Here is an 18647-nt window from a genome sequence, read left to right as displayed (position 1 = left end):
CCATCATTTCTCATGTTTGCTTCTTCTAACTTTTTCCTATGATTTTTCTCCTTTAGATTTTTCATCGCCGTTCTGAAACTCACTCAGATGCTGGTTGGCATCTTCATCTATTATTTCGCTCCCGTTTCCAGCAAACGTCGGCTTGTCGGTGGACTTGGTGGAATTTATGGCATTTGTGAAGTGACGTCACGTTAAACCCTTTGGGTTCAGGCAGATTAAAAAGGTCAGCAGAGGATGTTGGAGGTTCTGTTCAACTCAGTAAATCTGTGATCACTTAGTGAAACAAACTTTAAACAAACCTGGATGTCTGGATGTGGAAATGAAATAAGATTTATGTCATCTCCCACAGATTCATTAATGTTTTTTTGTTTAGGCAACAAGTGTTTATAAAATCCCTCACAGGTTTTTAGAGGTCTTAAGATTTTTTGGTCACTTAAATATGTCGGATTGTTAAACAGGTTTTTGTATTAGACAAAGATGAAACACAAAAGGTAGTTTTCTGGCTTATTTGACCAGAGTATCGTTGTCAGAATTTTACGCTTGAGCTGCGGATCTCACAGCTTTCCCAGTTACCATGGAGTTCTTGGCTGCTTCTCTGATTGATACTCTCAGATTTAGCTGGATTGCCATGTCTTGGCACTTTCCAATTTCAGATGATTGATTAAAAAGAGCTCTGTGAGATGTTCAAAGGTTTATAACTGAACTCTGATTTAAAATTCTACAGAACGTACTGATGGGTTTGTTGGTCTTCCTCTAAGAAACCTTTGAGGCTTTCGCAGATTAGTTGTATTTATTCAACTACGCATAAATGACTTCTTGGGTCATGAGTGTCATACTCCTTTTCATGTTCTCCAAGGCTGGTTGTGCCAGAATGTATTGATAAAACCAATTAACAAACTCTTGAAATATTGGTAAATAGCTGTTTCTGCATCCAATAAGTACATCATAAAACCTTTCTTATTGATCCAGGATTTTGTGATTGTTTTTGGGATTTTTTTGCAGTCAAAATCACTAATTTTGTGGTGCTAATGTAGGAATATTTGCAAGGAATTTCATCATATTTAATATGACGTTCAATGTGACTTTTGTTACTTCTCATATCAATAACAAATTATAACTTTACATCAAGTTACACTGAGACAGCTGTGTTGTAAAAATAAGAACTATCGCCACCTGCAGGTGTGAATTGGTATCAATTAAACTCAATCATTTTTAAAATCTTTGCAGAAAATGTGAAATAAACTCACGGTTTAAATTGATGTTGATTTTGCACAATTTTCTGCGAATATAGAATTGTGAAATTCTGAAGGAAAGGATTGCAGAAATTTGGCATCTTGAGCCTAGAGGGCCACTAAAAGAGTTGTGGCGGGCCAGATTTGGCCCCTGAGCCTCGAGTTTGACATGCTGAAGGGTTGCACTGGATTTTATTCATGGTTATCAGATCAGAGTATAGAGAAATTGAAGAAATATTCAAGCTAAACCTTCAGCCATTTATGCTAACATTTGGTGGGGATCTTTTGCATAAAACACAAACAAAACACATGGTATTGTGTTATTGACATGGCAACAAGTGAAAAGGTGAATGTGTATGAATATTTTTTACAAACTAATTTATTAATAATCCTACCTAAATGACAGGGATCTGACAGAAGCTGCTACTCTCTCAAATATGGAGTGCCTCTGATTCTCCTCTTTGCCCTCCGGTTCTTCTTCCTCCGAACTCACTCGTCTCTCCTCTTCCTCCTTCTACGAACAAATGAAATCCAAACATGTGAGTGTGCACATTAAAGCCTGTGTGTGTCTACAGGTTAGCACAGGGTTAAGAAAGCGGATGTCACGCGGACTGCGATGGCAGGTTCTGTCTGTACACACTGCGGTCGAACAGATGAGAGAGGAACACGGTCACACAAACACAAAGTCTGTGAAAGTCTCGCTGAAAGCCGAGTGTCGTCTCGGGGCAATATGGGCTGAAACACAGAGCTGATTCACATCTTTCTCTCAGCCTGAGCTGCCAGCTAGATCCCAGATTATCATGGCAATGGTCACAAGGGGGTGTGAAGTGCACAGTGTGCGCGCGTGAACTTGTTCACTGATGCAGCGTTTCACTGTGGTGATCATAAACAAACAGTCGACATGGTGACGAGTTTAAGTGTTGGTGGAAACGGATCCCGAGTGGTGACGAGATTTTTTCCAAAGATGCGTCTCATAAGTGAAATATCAGAGCTGCAAAATATCAGCAGTGATAAGAGAGAAATAAATATGTCCATAAATATGTGACGTCTGGTTTGGGTTTGATGCATATCAATATTAGAGATGCACTGAGTTACAGATCTGCTGGTGTATCAACCTTCCAGACCTCCCAGGTTTTCTGGTACTGGTTCTGGTCTGGTCTGCTCTGCGTCCTCAGAACCAGAGCTAAATGTGGAGAAGCAACATTCAGCTTCTATGCACCACAAATCTGGAACAAACTTCCAGAAAACTGCAAAACAGCCAAAACACTGAGAGCCTTTAAATCTAGACTAAAACCATCCTGTTTATAGTTGCTTTTGAAACATAATCAATGAAACATTAATCAACATTTTGATGTGTAACGACAAAATGTAACATTGACTATGTGTTCTATGAGCTTGCTTTTTTGTTTGTGTTTTTATGATGTAAAGCAAATTGAACTGCCTTGCTGCTGAAATATGATAGACAAATCAAATTTGAACCTGAACGTGAACTTGGTGTGAAGCTAACCTGACTAACCTGCACAGGTGTGATCTGGATCGAATGCTTGCGCTGCAGCGAACCCGGGATCCTCTTTATGATCAGAGTCACTCCACCAGGATTCTCCCGCACCTTCTCAATAAGTCTGGCTCTGCTCCAACCGACCTGATGCAGCAGCACAGATTATTTCAGCGTGAAGGTTTTTCTCTTTGTGCACAAGTGTTAGTGCGACATAAATACAGGTGTATGGATCACACTCCATGTACTGCATCACTCACCACTATCTGGTCATTGACTTGGATCACTTCATCACCAGACAGGACTCGCAAATAGGCATCAGTGGAAGGCTGCAAAAGGAGGAACAAGCAACGTAAACTTGGAGCTGCTGCAACACAAAACCAGCTAAATGTAGCACAGAACAATCCCAACAACGCTATAAATCAATTTCTGACAGTATTCATATTCCCAGCTTGGATTTATTACGCAACATTTAAAATGAGCAGTAGTGTTTACAAATGCAATGCAGCAAGTGCCTGCAGGTTGTAGAGTTTAGAGCAGACAGATGAGCCTTTGGCTGAAAATAATGTGTCATGCCTCACTGTCTTTAACAGAGCAGAGAAAACTGTGCTGTCACTTTGCCGTTTTTTTGTTTTTATCGTCACCGAGGCCAGAGAATGAAAAGTGTTGTTGTTAATTTTCACTTTTCATAACAAAAATGACAAGTGTTTGGCAAAACAACAGCAACTAACCAAACACTAGCAGAAAAAAAGAACAAAAGTGTTCTTTTGAGGCAAAAACTGGGTAACAGATTGGACCGGAGACATTGCTCGTTATCGTCGTCTTCTCTTACATCAGTGGCTTTTTTAGCAAGGCACTAATGTAGGCAGCTGAGTAGTTCAATGTGGGGAAGACCCCTCTGGACACATCTTTAGCTGCAGTTAACCCCACTGGCTCAGAGCTCAGGAGGACCACTGAATCACATACTGCTAGCCGGCTGCATCAACGTCCAAATGGGAGGAAAAGTAAATGTGTGAACCTGACCTCAGCAGCCGTTCCCGTCACGTAGTGGTTGCTGGAGCTGGTGGACGCTATCTCGATCCCCTGAGAGAAATGGAAACAAAAAAAAATGCTGTGCATAATTCAGAAAGATAAAATAACTAGTGAGTCTGCACAGTGTGAATCTGCACAAACAGCTTGGACAGAAGCAACATAACGATGATGCTGCTGTTATAATTGGTTTCTGTGGAAATATTGATGTTTGTTCATCAACTTGTCATCACTAATCACAAGTCAAATTACACAATCAATACATATCTAATGGCGATGGAAATATCAATGGATAAAATGTGTTTCATTCCTGTATTTATGACATTCTGATTTTTAAAAGAAGCACTACATATGTACTTTTCCTGTTACTTTTTCCACATTTTGTAACAATCTTTAACTTATGACTAGTATGGGTTTGAACTTTAAGTTTCATTTGTGTTTCTCTTTTGGATCATTTTTTTGGATCTTGCCATGCTTGGTTATTATTTGTGTTTGTTCACTTATTCATTAAACATTTGTGCCTTTACACCTCTTGTTTCTTGTGATTAGATTCCCTTCTGTTTTGTAGTTTCTCCCTTTGTTTAGTTCTTTGTTCCATTAGTTTTCTGCAATGCTCCTCTTCCAGCCTGCTTTTCTGCACCGACGTTTTCCTTTCTCCACTGATTAGTTTTCTTTGTTGCTTGGTCAGTTACTCCTCTTCCTCAGCATATAAACTCGTCTATCCTCATTGCTTTATAAAGCACAGAACTTCAATGGATTTTATGCAACATATCAACAGAAAATGTAATAAAAACAAACAAAAACAAATACCAAATGACCTAAGAATGATTGTGATGTATATTGAGCAATCTATCAAGCATATATTAACTCATCAAAATGCAATTTATGGAGGTTCAGTTTAGTGCTGGGCAATACAACAACTCAATAACTAATTAAGAAATAGGACATATAGTAATAAAAAAGGCATTAGAATTTATTAGGACAGGTAATACAGCTGAGACCTGACAGGCAGTATGTGGAGTCTCCAATGTTGAAGCATTTTTACAAAATATAGAGGAGATTACAAACAGTAATGTGAAATTAGATTTGCATTATCTTCTGGTTGCTACCAAGCATGTTTTCACTTTTAAAGAAGCGCAAATGGGATTTATACGTTAATATATTGTTTATTAATTTATCTTTATTAATCCATAAAGTCCTGCAAATGTTAATAAAATTCAGTGGTAGTTTATAAGAAACTCAGAAAGTAAATACTATTATTACTTATTCTAATTTGTTGTTAAAGTTTATATTGAAACAGATACTAGATTTTTAATTTTAAACTGTTACATTTTCTACAGAAAAAAAAGATATTGGGATAATTTTCCATGTCATGTTACTCAGTTAATGTTTTCCAGAATAACATTTTGTCAAATATTTCTAAGGTTAAAACTCTGTGACAGACATACATGAGTGAATCGTTACATCCTAAATTCCAAAAAATTAAGCACCAACTTTAGAAAGTATTAACATAATTTTATTGTTTTTCTTTATTCCATCTCAAAATTTCTACAACTATATTTACATAAAATTTGAAAAAGATTCAGTGCTTTTAATTTTTAGATTTACACATTATGTCAGAGGCACGTCACATTCGGTAAACGCCCTTTGTAAGAACCATAATGCCTTCTGCTTCTCACTTCCTTTTCCTCCTGCCTTTAGTTCCCATTACTCTTAATCTGTCAGAGCGCCGACTTCATTATCGGTGATGTGCTCTAATCAATTACCTGCTGTCAGCTGTAATTAACAAACTGTCTCCTCTAGCTAAGTACATTTGTAAAAGTCCTCCTTTTGTGAAGCAGTGGAAAAGCAGAAAAATGAACTTAGCATTCAGAAGCACGGCTGCATTCATGGACATGTAAACAATATGCAGGCGCAACGTCAGAGGTGGTGTAATGTAGGAAAAAAATGTTTAAAAAGACAAGATGTGATGCCATCTAATAAGACTTTTACTTAATGGTAAAAGTAAAAGGCAAAGAAAGAGGGAAATGCATGAAAGAAATAGCTCTTTAGAAATGAATCCTAAAAGGATGCTAGATTAGAGGGATAACCAGAACGGAGGAACAGAGAAGAGCTGTGAGTACTGAACCAAATGTGCAGACTTCATGGCAAAAACAGGACAGGCAGCACAAAAAGAACATTGTGCTTTGGCTACCAAACATCAGAGAAGGCTTTAGGAACAGAACTAAAAGTGGGTACAAGGAGAAGAACGTTGAGCTGGACGAAGGATCAGTTGACAGGAACCAAATGAGGAAACCCCCAGCAGAGGTCAGGGTTAAAATAAGCTTTAAACAAGTTAGTGTTTAAAAAAACATTAGCATAATCAGTTGGAGGGGAATAAAAGAACAATGTGAGGGTGAGCAAACTGATAAGCTAGGTGAAGTGTAAAAAAAATGGATGTAAAGGTCAAGAAAAGTAAAGAAAAAATAAGGAATATTGAAATTTAAATATTTTACATTGATTTGGTGTGAATTTTAACTGAATGAAGAAGGAAACACTTCAGTTTACTAGATGGCAGATAAACTCTGAGTTAGACATTTTTTATTAAATATCAACATGGGTGGGATGAAATAAAAAAAATCAAATTAATTAAATAATTTTGTAATTTATTCATCATCATTTCTATTTTAATCAAATAGTGGTTAGCAAAGTTTACCCATTCCAATTTTTGTTTATGACTGAATCAATAAATAAATCATAGAATGTGTACTATGATAATATATAAATATTTCTAGCTCAATTTAGTGTAAACTAGAACATTGACTATAGAAGTATAGATGACAATATTAAAAATATTCAAGAATGTATTTTTGCTTTTACAGTCACTAAACTTTAGTGGAAATATGAATTTGAAATCCTGTACATGAATCTGTTCTTCTCAATGGCACAACATAGCATAATTAACTAAAAGGCAACAAAGTAAAAATATAAAAAATATTAAACAAAAAACCCTTTCTGAATTGAAATCTATCAAAACTGACACATGGTCAGCGTTTTTTATTCTGAATCTTCTCAATATGTCTCATTCTGGCTTTAGAGGTTAAATGTTGGGACTATGTAGCAATAATAAACATTTAGCTCTTACTCCTGTTATCCAGCACCAAACACGACATTATGGGATTCATCTCATATTAGCTTATTTAAACGCTAATTCAATTACCATGTGAGCTTAACTTTTCACATTTCTTCTTATCGCGTTAATTGAAAGCATACATTGAAGTCTTAGCCTTAATAAAACCTAAAACTAAAATAAAACGGAGCAAACGCATGAGAGCTCATCGTGGCTGACACAAATTTAGCACGGAATAAAAACCTTTTTACATTCATGAAGATAATAAGGAACAAGAAGGTAAAAAAAAAAAAAAAAACATTACCAGTTGATCACCGAGTGTAGCAGGTACCAGGTTGACGCTCTCCAGCTGAGCCGTGTGGGTCAGAAGCGAATCGGAGCTGGAGTTCAGGATCTCGTCACAAACCTCCACCAGCTGACGGCACTAAAACGGGAGAAGCACACCTTCACTTACTGGGAGGAGACACCGGTTCACACAGCTAAAAATACCTCATTTAAGGCACAGTGAAACAAACGTTTCATCAGATGAATTTATGAATAAGCAAAATTGTGAGACAAACTCACAACAGATATGATGTCCTTCTCCTTTTCGTAGACGGTGGAATCCTGTTGGGAAAGTGAAACAGCAGGATTTAAGCAGAGGAGTCACAAAATGACACATCGGTCTAAATGCTAATGCCATTGATTTGTGGAAATGGAACAAACTGAGTCAAAACTCATGTCCCATTTCCTCTTCACAGCTTGAGTCAGGAAGCAAAACGCCACACACCAGTTGAAAGCTGCCTGATGAAGTCAATAGTAATGATTCATATATCCAGTCATGTTTTTGATTGGACTGATTTGAGTTACTCTGTCTGCAGCTTTTTACGTTTTGTCATGTTACAGCCATAAACAGCAATGCATCTTTAAACTTTTTATTAGATGGACCAAAACAAAAGAGGGCAAGCTGCTGCAGTGGAGGGAAACTGACACATTGTTACAGATGAAAATAAAACAAATTGGGGAATGCATTTGTAGTCAGCCCCTCTTACTCTGACACCCATGAAAACTTAAATGAAACAAACAGACCGCTCTTCCTCACTCTGCTACTTTTCTTCTTCTACTACTCTCTAAGTTGAGTTATTTACTGTTATTTCAACTGTTAGCTTTATGTTTTCTCTCAATTTTTTCTATCAATAGAAGCTACATCTGGTTTAATGTTCTGTTGGCTGGGATTCCTTCCTGCAGGAGATGCTGGGATATCAACACAAAACTACCGTACAAGTAAAATTTCAGCAAGTTATAGGAGCTTGTTTCAAGTAATATTGACAAAAAATGTATTAAATCCACTGGCAGATATTTTCACTTATAAAATGGGATAAGTGAAATAATCTTCCAGTGGAATTAGTTCTTTTTTTATCTGCAAAGTTACTTGTAAGGTAGTTTTGTCTTATTTAAAGTGTACAAAGATATTTGCTCAAGAAACTTCCCTTTCCAACAGGACAACAATTTAAAAAATACAAGCAGAGACATTATGGAATTACTTGGATTAAAGCATATTCATATGTTAGTCAAAGTCCAGACTCTTTACATCAGATTTGATGATCTTGAGTTGTTTTCCAGAGAATGGATTAAGTTTTCTCTTTCTAGATGTGCAAAGCAGCCAGAAATAAACTCCCAAAAACTTACAGTGGAGTGATAGATGTTTTACTGAATGTTCAGATTTTTATCTGTAAAAAATGTTGAAAATTAATTCCTTTGCTTCCACTTCACAGTTATGAACTGCATTTTTGGTCTATCACAAAAAATACAAATAAAACATTTTGAATTTTGTGGAAAGTGACAAAACGTGGAAAAGTTCAAGTTGTTTGGTTACTTCTGGAGGCACTGAAAGCTTTTATTGGAGCCTTGCAGCTTATGATTATCAATATGTAGAGGAATAGTTTCTTTAGAACCAGTCAAATGGATAAGAAATGCTCAACAGCAATGCAATTTATTTATAATACGTGAATAATTTATAAGGAGAACTGAAAATTCAGAAAGGTTCTGGTACTAAACAGCAAAGAAATTCAATAAAATCAGCATCAGAGTAAAGATGGAGCAGCCCTACATTTACAGGACGACCTCAAAATCCATAGATCCTCACACACACCCCCACACACACACTCCCACTTAATCTGCAGTATATATACTCCATCTATCTCACATTGATAAACAATGTTTCACTCAGAAGGCGCCGGTGTTGAATGATACAGTTATTAAAGCCATTACAGTGGAACTAAATTGCCTTCATGTCTGGTTTCTGGGACGCGAGTGACGATAATGGTTCAGCAGGCAGAGAGGTGGGTTCAGAAAGGGAGCAGAAGAAATGAAGAAGCAGCTTCATATAATGGAGAATGATGAGAAATTCAAAGAGGATGATGCCGATGTTTACAAAGCATAACACACCTGGTAATATTAATGCCCAGAGCTAATCTGAGGGGCCGGGTGACGAGTTGCACAGAGGTCCGGATGGTAAAACTAATCCCTGTGAAATGTACCGAGGGATCAACACTGAACACAAACGGATTGGGCTAATTGAGAAGTCATATGACACACGACTATGAGTATCATTATCAGCCCAGTTCTGCTTTTACTCAAGTGTGAAAACTTGTGTACCTGTGACAATGATTGACACTTTAAAAATAATACAACAGATGAAAATAAATTTTAAACTTGATGCCTATTTGAGCAAATCATGACAGTCAGGCTAATTGTTAGGCTTACTCAGCTCAGCTGCTTCATTAGTCAGACACTTTTCACAACGGAAGAACGTCTAAAAATAGAGCCGTAAGCAATGAGAGTTAAAAAGAAGGTACAACACAGGGAGTCATGAATATATATTAGCATCTTGAGCTAAGATTTGGGCTCTGAAAGGTGTATGAAAGACATGCTAATAAATCATTTTTAACAATTTTCTTTCATATAAAATAAATATTTACTGTCATTTATTATAATTTATAATGGCCTCATTTTTTGCAATCAAAAACTGCTACCAAAAGGCTAAAGGAAACCTCAGTTAATCCAGACAAAATGTCATGTTAGCTCATGCTAGCATGCTCAATATGCTTGTTGGAGCCACCAACAATGTGCTAAACTGTGTTTTCATATGTTGTCATCAAACTGGGTGCAGCCATACTGGATGCAAATAACAAAACAAGCATTTGTTGCTGCAGTCTCTCATCCTAAGCCCAGTAAATAACGTAGTAAACATTCCTGAAGTTGAAAACTTTATGATTGAGAAAAACACGTATTTTTGACAAACTGCCAAAGATATCTAAAAAATGAAAATGTCAAAAGTTGTGGGAAGATAAGAGATATCTGTGGCAAACCAAGCTGCAGCTCAACGTCTAGAGGAAGAATGTGAATATTGGAGTGTACTCAGTACATTCTGTATCATTCAAGAAGCACTGCCCACAAAGTTTAGTAAATTATTGTGCAGCTCAAACTGTTTTAGGCGTAAATCTTTCACGTGCGCACTTCTTCTGATTTCATTTCTGCCATTTCTGCCGCCGAGCTGCCCCACCCAGATCCTCAGATCCTTGTGAAAGTTTTTACATATTTTCCTGTTACAAAAAGTTGTTCAGATGTTTTAAATAATTTCGACTCATATCATTGGACTGTTGATGACTCAGCGAGTCAAGTCACGTGTTGAAGCTGGGAAATATTTGAAAGCATGAAGGAAGCCGGATATTTTAGTTAAATAAACATGCTCGACAAAGAATAAATCTACATAAAATCTACAAAAAGGAAAGTCTGCAAAAAAATCTACAAAGAGGAAAGTTTTCCATGAATACTTTACCACATATAGGCAGATTTCAATTGTAAACTGATCCTCCTTTTCTACTGTTTTATTATGTTTTCAGAGATTTAAGTGCTGCATCTTATCAAAACCAACTTCTTGACTGAATAAAAATTATTTTACATTTAAGTCTGCCAAGTCTTTTTTATCTGTAACCAGCTCAAGTCTTACAGAAAAACAAAAAAAAAAAACAAGGCATAAAATCAAAGACATAAACTCTTAACATGTCTGAAGTTAAAGTTCAGAAGAGGTTGCACCGTTTACCAACCAACAGAGTATCACTTCTGTTCTCACTAAGCAACACCTTTTTCATTTTATGAATTGCATAACTCTGCTGTATGTGGCATACTTGTCACAGGAGACTTTCCCATAACAGTGCAACCTGTTCTGCATTTTATTTTAACAGTGAAAGAACAGGAAATGGCACATTTAAAAGAATCCAAGGTAGGCAGAATGTTCTGTTCTGTAAGGAAACTGGTCAGAAAGCTGGGCTGGAGAATCAAATGGAGTAAACCAGTGACTTTTACTAATATTTACAAGTAAAGCATCTGAAAGTGTCAAAAACTACAGATGAACATGAAAATGATCAAAGGTTCATTATGAAGTAGGTGAGAAGAGGTTTTAATGCATTTATTTACATGGATCAATTCGGTCTTTTAATAACAAACTGATGCATTACTGGATAGAATAGGGAGCAGATGCTCATCATCACAAATTACACAGACAAAATTGCATATTTTTACATCTACACTGCAACACATATCTTTAAAAAAAATCTGTTTCAGTTTGTACCTCCAAAAAACTAACACAAAATATAAATTTTTAAAAATGCAGGTTGTTGGAGAAAGTCTGAGGTCTACAAAAAGCTTTGAGTGTCTCTGTGGAAAAAGACAAAGTGTATCAGGCATAAAAAGGTATGAGGTGTGGTGAAGATGTGCTTCATTTTTTCAGCAGCCTCCAGCATTTTGATGCTCCATTTTCAAGCCTTTCCGTTTATCTGACGTCAAAGAGACTGTAATAAAGAAACCACATCTGAACTTTTTATAGGACACATGCCTAAAAATGTAAGATGTATCAGAAGGACACAGGAACTCTACAGCTGAGCCATGTTTAGTTCCAAGTAAACTAGAGCAAAACTCATCTCTACGTTGGAAACAAAAACGTCACCGTCATCAAGCGAGTCACACAAACAAAGATAGAAGTTCCTAATGTGTCTAAAACACAATACGGTTTCAGATTGGACCTACAATATCAGTTGAGTGATTCATTGATACTGAGAAGGGAGGTTTTCCATGGTTTTGGTTTTGCTAAATATAATCTGTGATCAAGTATTTCTTGGTATATTCTTTCTTCTGTTGGGTTAGATTTTGGTGTTGGTCATCAAATCTTAAATCTTCCCAACTTTAGAAGTTTTGGCTCCAATTTATATTCCACAATAACAAAGAAATTTGTTAATTTACTTGAGGTGGCAAGAACAAGCCAAGTTCTTTCTGACCTGGACATTTTCCACCTTGGAAAGTGTTTTTTTTAAATGGTGAAATTAAAATCATAATCTCACCACCAATGATTTCAACACATTTTCTATAATGTTTAAACATTCCACTTTAATGTTTATGTAACTCCAATTAAGTCTACCATTAGAAGATTGCTCGTGAATATTTTAGCTTTAATAATAAGCGTAATAACTTCTCATACTTCCTAAGACTCATCAGGCTGAAATAGGAATCAGGCCCTCACACTGCAAAAACACTAAATCTTTAGCAGAAATGTTTGTCTAGTTTCTAGTACTGCTACTTTAGTGCACTTGAATTAAGACAAATAACTTAAAAGTAACTTTTCAGCAAGATGAATAAGCTGTTTTAAATCAGTAATTCTTGAATACAGATACAAACAGTACTAGTCCTACTGACACATTTTTTCACTTAAGACAGGAAAAATGTTTCATTATAAGTGAAACTAATGTGTTTTTATGTATATTTAAGATTTAATTACTTAAAAACTGCTGACATATGTTGATGAAAAGTTACTTTTATGTTAGTTTTGTCTTATTTCAAATGTACTAAGATATTTGCAGTAGAAACTGGGCAAAGATACTTGGTAAGATTTTGTTTTTTTGCAGTGTATCAGTGCAAACAAAGTATGATGTTAAATCTTAAGAGGATAATTTAAAATTATACTAAAGAATATTTAAGTTTTGCACAACATTTTATTATTCATCCCCAGAGGTAATCAAAAATACTAAGCTGGGGCGTGCCGTGGTGGCGTAGTGGTTAGCGCGACCCACATTTGGAGGCCTTGAGTCCTCGACGCGGCCGTCGCGGGTTCGACTCCCGGACCCGACGATATTTGCCGCATGTCTTCCCTCCTCTCCTTCCCAGTTTCCTGTCAGCCTACTGTCGTATAAGGGACACTAGAGCCCACAAAAAGACCCCCTGGAGGGGTTAAAAAAAAAAATACTAAGCTAACATAAAAAATGCAGATAAGAAATGCAAAGCATGGGATAGAAGTTGTGTGGTGGATTGACACACAGCTGCTGTGTTTCAGAACCAACAGGCCATTTTTGTGGCTAATTTTGATGCGTTTACAAACCCTTTTCTGAAAAGTGCTGCACCTCTGTGTTGGAGAAACATTCAGAGAAAGCAAAAATAAGAGAACAACTTGAACATGCACAGCCACATTCTCCAGCCCTAAACTCAAAGATAATAAATATATCTAAACGATAAAAATTGTTCCTGCTGATTGGTGGAGGTCAAACAAGAAAGTCAAAGATCTCGACCAATCAACACAGTTTGAGCTCAGTTCTTGAACTTGCTCTGTTGATGTTTCATACTGCTAGCCAGACGTGCTATAAAAAGATTAGGAAACATAAATACACCTGCTGCGATCATTTGAAATGACACCCTCTGTCTCTCCTGGTGTGAACTTCCGTCTTTTTCTTCATCTTAAAAAACATCCGGACAGCTCAGACTTTAAACTGCTCAATTTTTTAACCTCTTTATGAAGATTTTCTCCTTTCTGTCCTCTTAATAAGTTATCCGCTTTGGTGTATCATGTTAATATTTGCTAGCCAGTGACAGCTATATTGTGTTTTAGTGCATTATTATACGTTTCCGGTCAAGCTGAAGCATTATGTAACCCAAACTGCACACTAAAAGCAAAGCTGTCATAGCTGTTTTGTTTTTGAAGTATTTAGACCTTCATGAAATTTTTTGCTTTTATCTGGAGCTGCATTCGTCAAAGGTGTAATAACAGACATTATTTACTCTCTCTTCTAAAAAACCAAATAAATCTCACGTACCTGAGAGTTCACCTCTTTCTCTACTTGGCCTCAATCTCTTTAACTTTGCCTGCTGCCTGAAGCTGTGCTGCAGTGAAACTCAGACCTGACAAGTTAAGTGTTGAGTCCTGGCAACACCAGCTGACTGCTGACCCAGATCGCCCCCAGGGTGGGAGAAAGAAATACACTCTGAAATGCACACACACTCGTGGAGAAAGGAGAAATAAGAGTCCTTTCTTTTGTGAAGGATGTGGTGCGGCTTCTGTGGAAGACGTCACACTGAAGGCCTGGCCCCCTGACAACACAAATGTCACGCAGGGAATGACACCAGATTCAATTAGCCACAAGCAAAGGTTTAAGCAACCATGACTTTACTTGTCTATGTGGTGAACGGAAATGCACATGAGTATGCAAAGACACTCAGCTGTACAGTTCTTACTTATAGACTGGTGAGGAGGAGGCATAAAAATCTTTCACATCTTATGTTCCAGGCATTATTGGAATCTAATGTGACACACCGACATGAAGTAGTGCATAATTGTGAAGTGGAAGGAGAACGATACAGATAATGATCGGAAAATTATTATCAGAAAAGTAAAAGTCAGCCATATTCTGTTAGCGCTCAGTTGAACCATTCGTTCCTGCATTTAGAGTTGCAGGTGTTTTGGGTCGTGGTTCCACCGAATTTGCATATCTAGAGACTGAGGTTTTTCACCAAACGTCTGAGCAAAGCAAGCTCAAGCTCTATCAGATCAGATTAGAGTGCCTGTGAATAACAACGTTCAAGTCTTACAACAGATTTTCAGTTTGGATTAAGGTCTGAACTTTGACTAGGCTCTTTTATCACAGGAAAATGCTTGGATCTAAACCTTGTGTCAGAAACTTTTTACAATTCAATGAGTCGTCTTTTTCTCCCTGTTCTACTAAATGCTATTTGTTTAGAACCACAAAACCTACATCAACTAACCTAGTTGAGTCAGTGCTTCTCAATTCCAGTCCTCAGGCCCCCTGCTCTGCATGTTTTAGATGTGCCTCTATACCAGAACAGCTGATTCAAATGATTGCATGATGTCTTCTGCAGCCACCAAGTACTGCAGAAGCCTGTTAATCACCCAGATTCAATCCAGGTGTGTGGCAGAAGGGAAACACCTAAAACATGCAGGGCAGGGGGGCCTGAGGACCGGAATTGAGAAACACTGAGCTAACTTACGTTTTGCAAATATCTAGTGTGAAAATGTATCTCCACACCTGAGCTTCTGCTCCCTGCAGCTCCTCTAGAGTTAGAATGGCTGCTTCCCAGGTTAAATGTTGTCCTCACTCTGCCTGTTAGCTTAGGAGTAATTCCATGTCTTGTTTGCAGTTGTCCCATCTTTGGAATATTATTTTATATTCTGCTATAAACTTCTCCACAGCTTTTTCCCTGACCTGTCTGCTGCATTTTTTTGTTTTTATGATTCTTTTTGTTTTCTAATATTCTCCAACAACAAACTTTTCCTTTCCAATCCCCTTCGTATGAGAACATTTGCAAGGCACCGTAAATAAGTTTGAAGCTATTAAGTTGCCTCAGAGGAATTTTTAAAAATGTGTAAAATGTTTCTTACAAAATAAGTGATGCATCAAATCCATAGACCTGAAATTACAGAATCAATGCCAGTTTTTTTTTTTTTTATCAGCTGCCTTGGCATCCAAACAAAATATCCTCTATGCTCTCTAGCTTTCAGCACATCAGTGGCGCCTTTAAAAAGGGAACCAGTCAAACAAACGCCTATAAATAAAGATAGTTGACAACCTGTGCGCACCAAAAATGATGAGCTTCGTTAACTTACTTTTCACTGACTAAGCACTCTCCCCCGTGTGTTGATAGCCAATAATGAATGAAAACAGCCGTCAACAAGGCCAGCTCATTGCGTAGGAGCAAAAAAAAAAAAAACATCTTCTCAGAGTCAACACTACATCACTCAGCTATCCACACTTCCTTTCATTCTCATACTTGCCGTTTCTCAAGGTTCATTAGGATATTGTCACAGTTAAAACACACCGACACAGACTTTAACTTCTGACCCACCCTCAGAGAGCCGATGCTTCTGCTGCACAGACAGCAGCTCGTTTTTCATTTTCAGAGTTTCTTATTTAAAACCACCTCAGATTTCTCTTTAAACTTAATGAGGCAGAAAACAAGTGTTGCATTGAAAAGCAGAAAAGGAAGGATCACCTTGTGTCGAATTATCCAATCAGAGCGTTGAGAATAGTACCGGTCATGCTGGCAGGTTTCCAGAGCCGGATATATTTAAAGTCCTTTAAAAACCGGGTCTCAGCTCCAGACTCTCTTTCAGGTTTTGTCTTGTCTGTTTTCTTCTCTCCTTCACCTCCGTCAGCTTGTTTTTCCTTTCCTGTTGTACTCCTGAGAATACAGCCTCTCGCTGCCTGTTGCTCTGTGTTTGGTGTTCACTCCCCTAAGAGCTAGAAGTCATCGATAGAGGCAGTGCAATCCCTCTCTAAGTCTCCTCCCTTGCTCTCTGACTCCCTCCCTCCGGCAGCCAACATTACATATCCAGGCCTGTCCGCTTTGCTACAACAACCACTAAGCACTTTCCACCCTCTTCTCATGTACCCTCTTATGATTATTCCTTCCTCACTTGTTTCTTTCAAGCATTTCACAACTCCACAACGGAGGAAACAGAAACCAAATGCAGCTAAATGTTTTGTCGTCTTACCAAAGCTCCGTGGAGGTGCAACCTCCCTTCAAATATGTCAGGAATTTACAGATGAAAAAAAAAAAAAAAAAAAAACTGCATAAGTAAAGTTAGGCTGAGAAACAGACGGGTGTGCATGTGCTTCTGTTTTTCTCGTTTAGTCTAATTGGGAGAATTAAAAAGCAAACTGGCGCACACCCAACCGATTGTGGTTCCTCTTTGGATATTTATCATGCATGACATTATGACTGAAAACGTAGCAGTTCCTTTTAAGATAAAACTGATCGCGGGTTTAGGAACAAAATCTCTGTAAAAGTCTACCGACCTCAAGCACACAGTGGAGTTTTGTCTTTTTAGCTCTGAATTTTGTATGGAAAGTCAGATTTGAGATGAAAGGATTTGGAAATATCAGATTTGAGCTGAACCGATGTGGGAAACACATGAACACACCCACCTTGTGGACGATGTCTCCCAGATTTCTACAATGGGTGAATATGCTCTGAGTAGAGGTGTATCTGCTGAGCTGGGATAACTGATATCTGGAAAGACAGATCATGATGTAAATCAGTTCAGACAGATTGGGAGCGAGAGGAAACAAAGTATTTTAAGCAAAAACATTCAGTCAGAATCAAAATGAGAGGAGAATCCCACTGAGGTAACTCTGTTAAATCGTTTAACCCACATCCAACACATAGAGTTAAGTGATCCAAGTTAAATAAAACACATTTCACAATGATGCACTCAAGACTTGCTCTTTATAAACCTGTTGAGCAAGCAGAAGAGGCCTCTGGCAGAAGTGATAAGCTCTATGACGTTCTTCAGGACGCCAGCTGGCAGCTTGGTGGCGCTCCGTCCGTCGTAGCTGTTGTGGCGCCAACCGCCCTGGATGGCTATCGGCAGGGAGTGGGCAACGACGCGCAGCTTTTCTGTCAGACCGCGCAGGTTTTCTCCTCCCATGCCATAAGTCTGAAGACAACACACACAAAAACACACACGTGTAACGGCCGGGCAGGACATTCCACCCCCTGCTGTCATCAGGCCCTCCAGAAGAGGGTAGCGATTGTTTTTTGAGACACATTTTCATACGCTGTGGTTTGTTTCTGACAAAGTTCCATATACTGGAAACAAATCTCCAACTTTCCCTCATTTCCTGTGTCTTTTCTGCTGTCTGGTTTGAATAAATCCACAGAAAGCTTATTATTCCACTTTTCAGTCCAACAGACATTTTGATATTGCAGCTTTTATGCAACTGCGTACAACACCGAAAACCTCAGCAATGAATTATTAAGAACAGTTCAGTTACTTTTCAGCTAAAAAAAAAAAAGAAAAAAAAGGAGGTTAAGATGCTCCAAATGAATTTATCAATGTAAAGCAGGTTGGGACGTTTGTTGTCGTGGAAACTGTATAATTTCTGCATCCATTGTCGACAACACAGCACTGAAAACTTTTTAAAAATTACTGAAATAATTTAAAAATTTTGTGCACATTTCTTTAACTTAAAATTTAATGAGATGACATTTTAAACATTAATATAATAAAAGATTTAAAACAGTACAGTACAAATGTAGCTGTGGGAGAAATTAAGAGCCCACTGCACTGAACCCCATTGAGAACCTCCTGGTTGTTCCACCAAATATTGATTTCTGATCTCTTCCTGAGTTAAAACATTGATATTGTTCTTTCTAAATTAATATGAACTTGGTTTTTTTGCAATATTTGACATCTGAAAGCACTGCATCTTTTTCATTATTTTGACTATTTCTCGTTCTCAACAAATAAATACTAAATTTTTGCTTGAAATTTCGGAGACATGTTGTCAGTAGTTCATAGAATAAAAGAACAATGTTCATTTTACTCAAACATATACCTATAAAAAGTTAAATCAGAGAAACAAATTATTTTAAATGATCTCTTAGTTTTTTCCAGAGCTGTATAAATCATAATGAAAACTAAATTAATAATAGAATTTGGTGTAAATCCTAATAATGTATA

At 37.4% G+C, this 18647-nt stretch overlaps 1 protein-coding gene across 5 annotated transcripts in view; it reads right to left on the bottom strand.

Annotated features, from left to right (window-relative positions):
* cnksr1 (connector enhancer of kinase suppressor of Ras 1) overlaps positions 1-18647 on the bottom strand; it is a 32167-nt gene that overhangs the window by 8188 nt on the left and 5332 nt on the right. For all 5 annotated transcript variants that reach the window (XM_028000367.1, XM_028000368.1, XM_028000370.1 and 2 more), the window contains exons 3-10: positions 17419-17621; positions 17110-17194; positions 7430-7471; positions 7170-7289; positions 3751-3810; positions 2988-3056; positions 2749-2874; positions 1628-1746 (exon numbers count right to left, since the gene is read on the bottom strand). In XM_028000367.1, coding sequence (XP_027856168.1) covers positions 1628-1746; positions 2749-2874; positions 2988-3056; positions 3751-3810; positions 7170-7289; positions 7430-7471; positions 17110-17194; positions 17419-17621 — 824 coding nt within the window. The remainder of the gene's footprint in view (positions 1-1627; positions 1747-2748; positions 2875-2987; positions 3057-3750; positions 3811-7169; positions 7290-7429; positions 7472-17109; positions 17195-17418; positions 17622-18647) is intronic.

The sequence above is a fragment of the Xiphophorus couchianus genome, chromosome 19, assembly GCF_001444195.1.
Source record: "Xiphophorus couchianus chromosome 19, X_couchianus-1.0, whole genome shotgun sequence".
Taxonomy (NCBI): Eukaryota; Metazoa; Chordata; class Actinopteri; order Cyprinodontiformes; family Poeciliidae; genus Xiphophorus; species Xiphophorus couchianus.
Note: the sequence above shows the minus strand (reverse complement) of the source record. Positions and strands in the feature narration are given on the sequence as shown.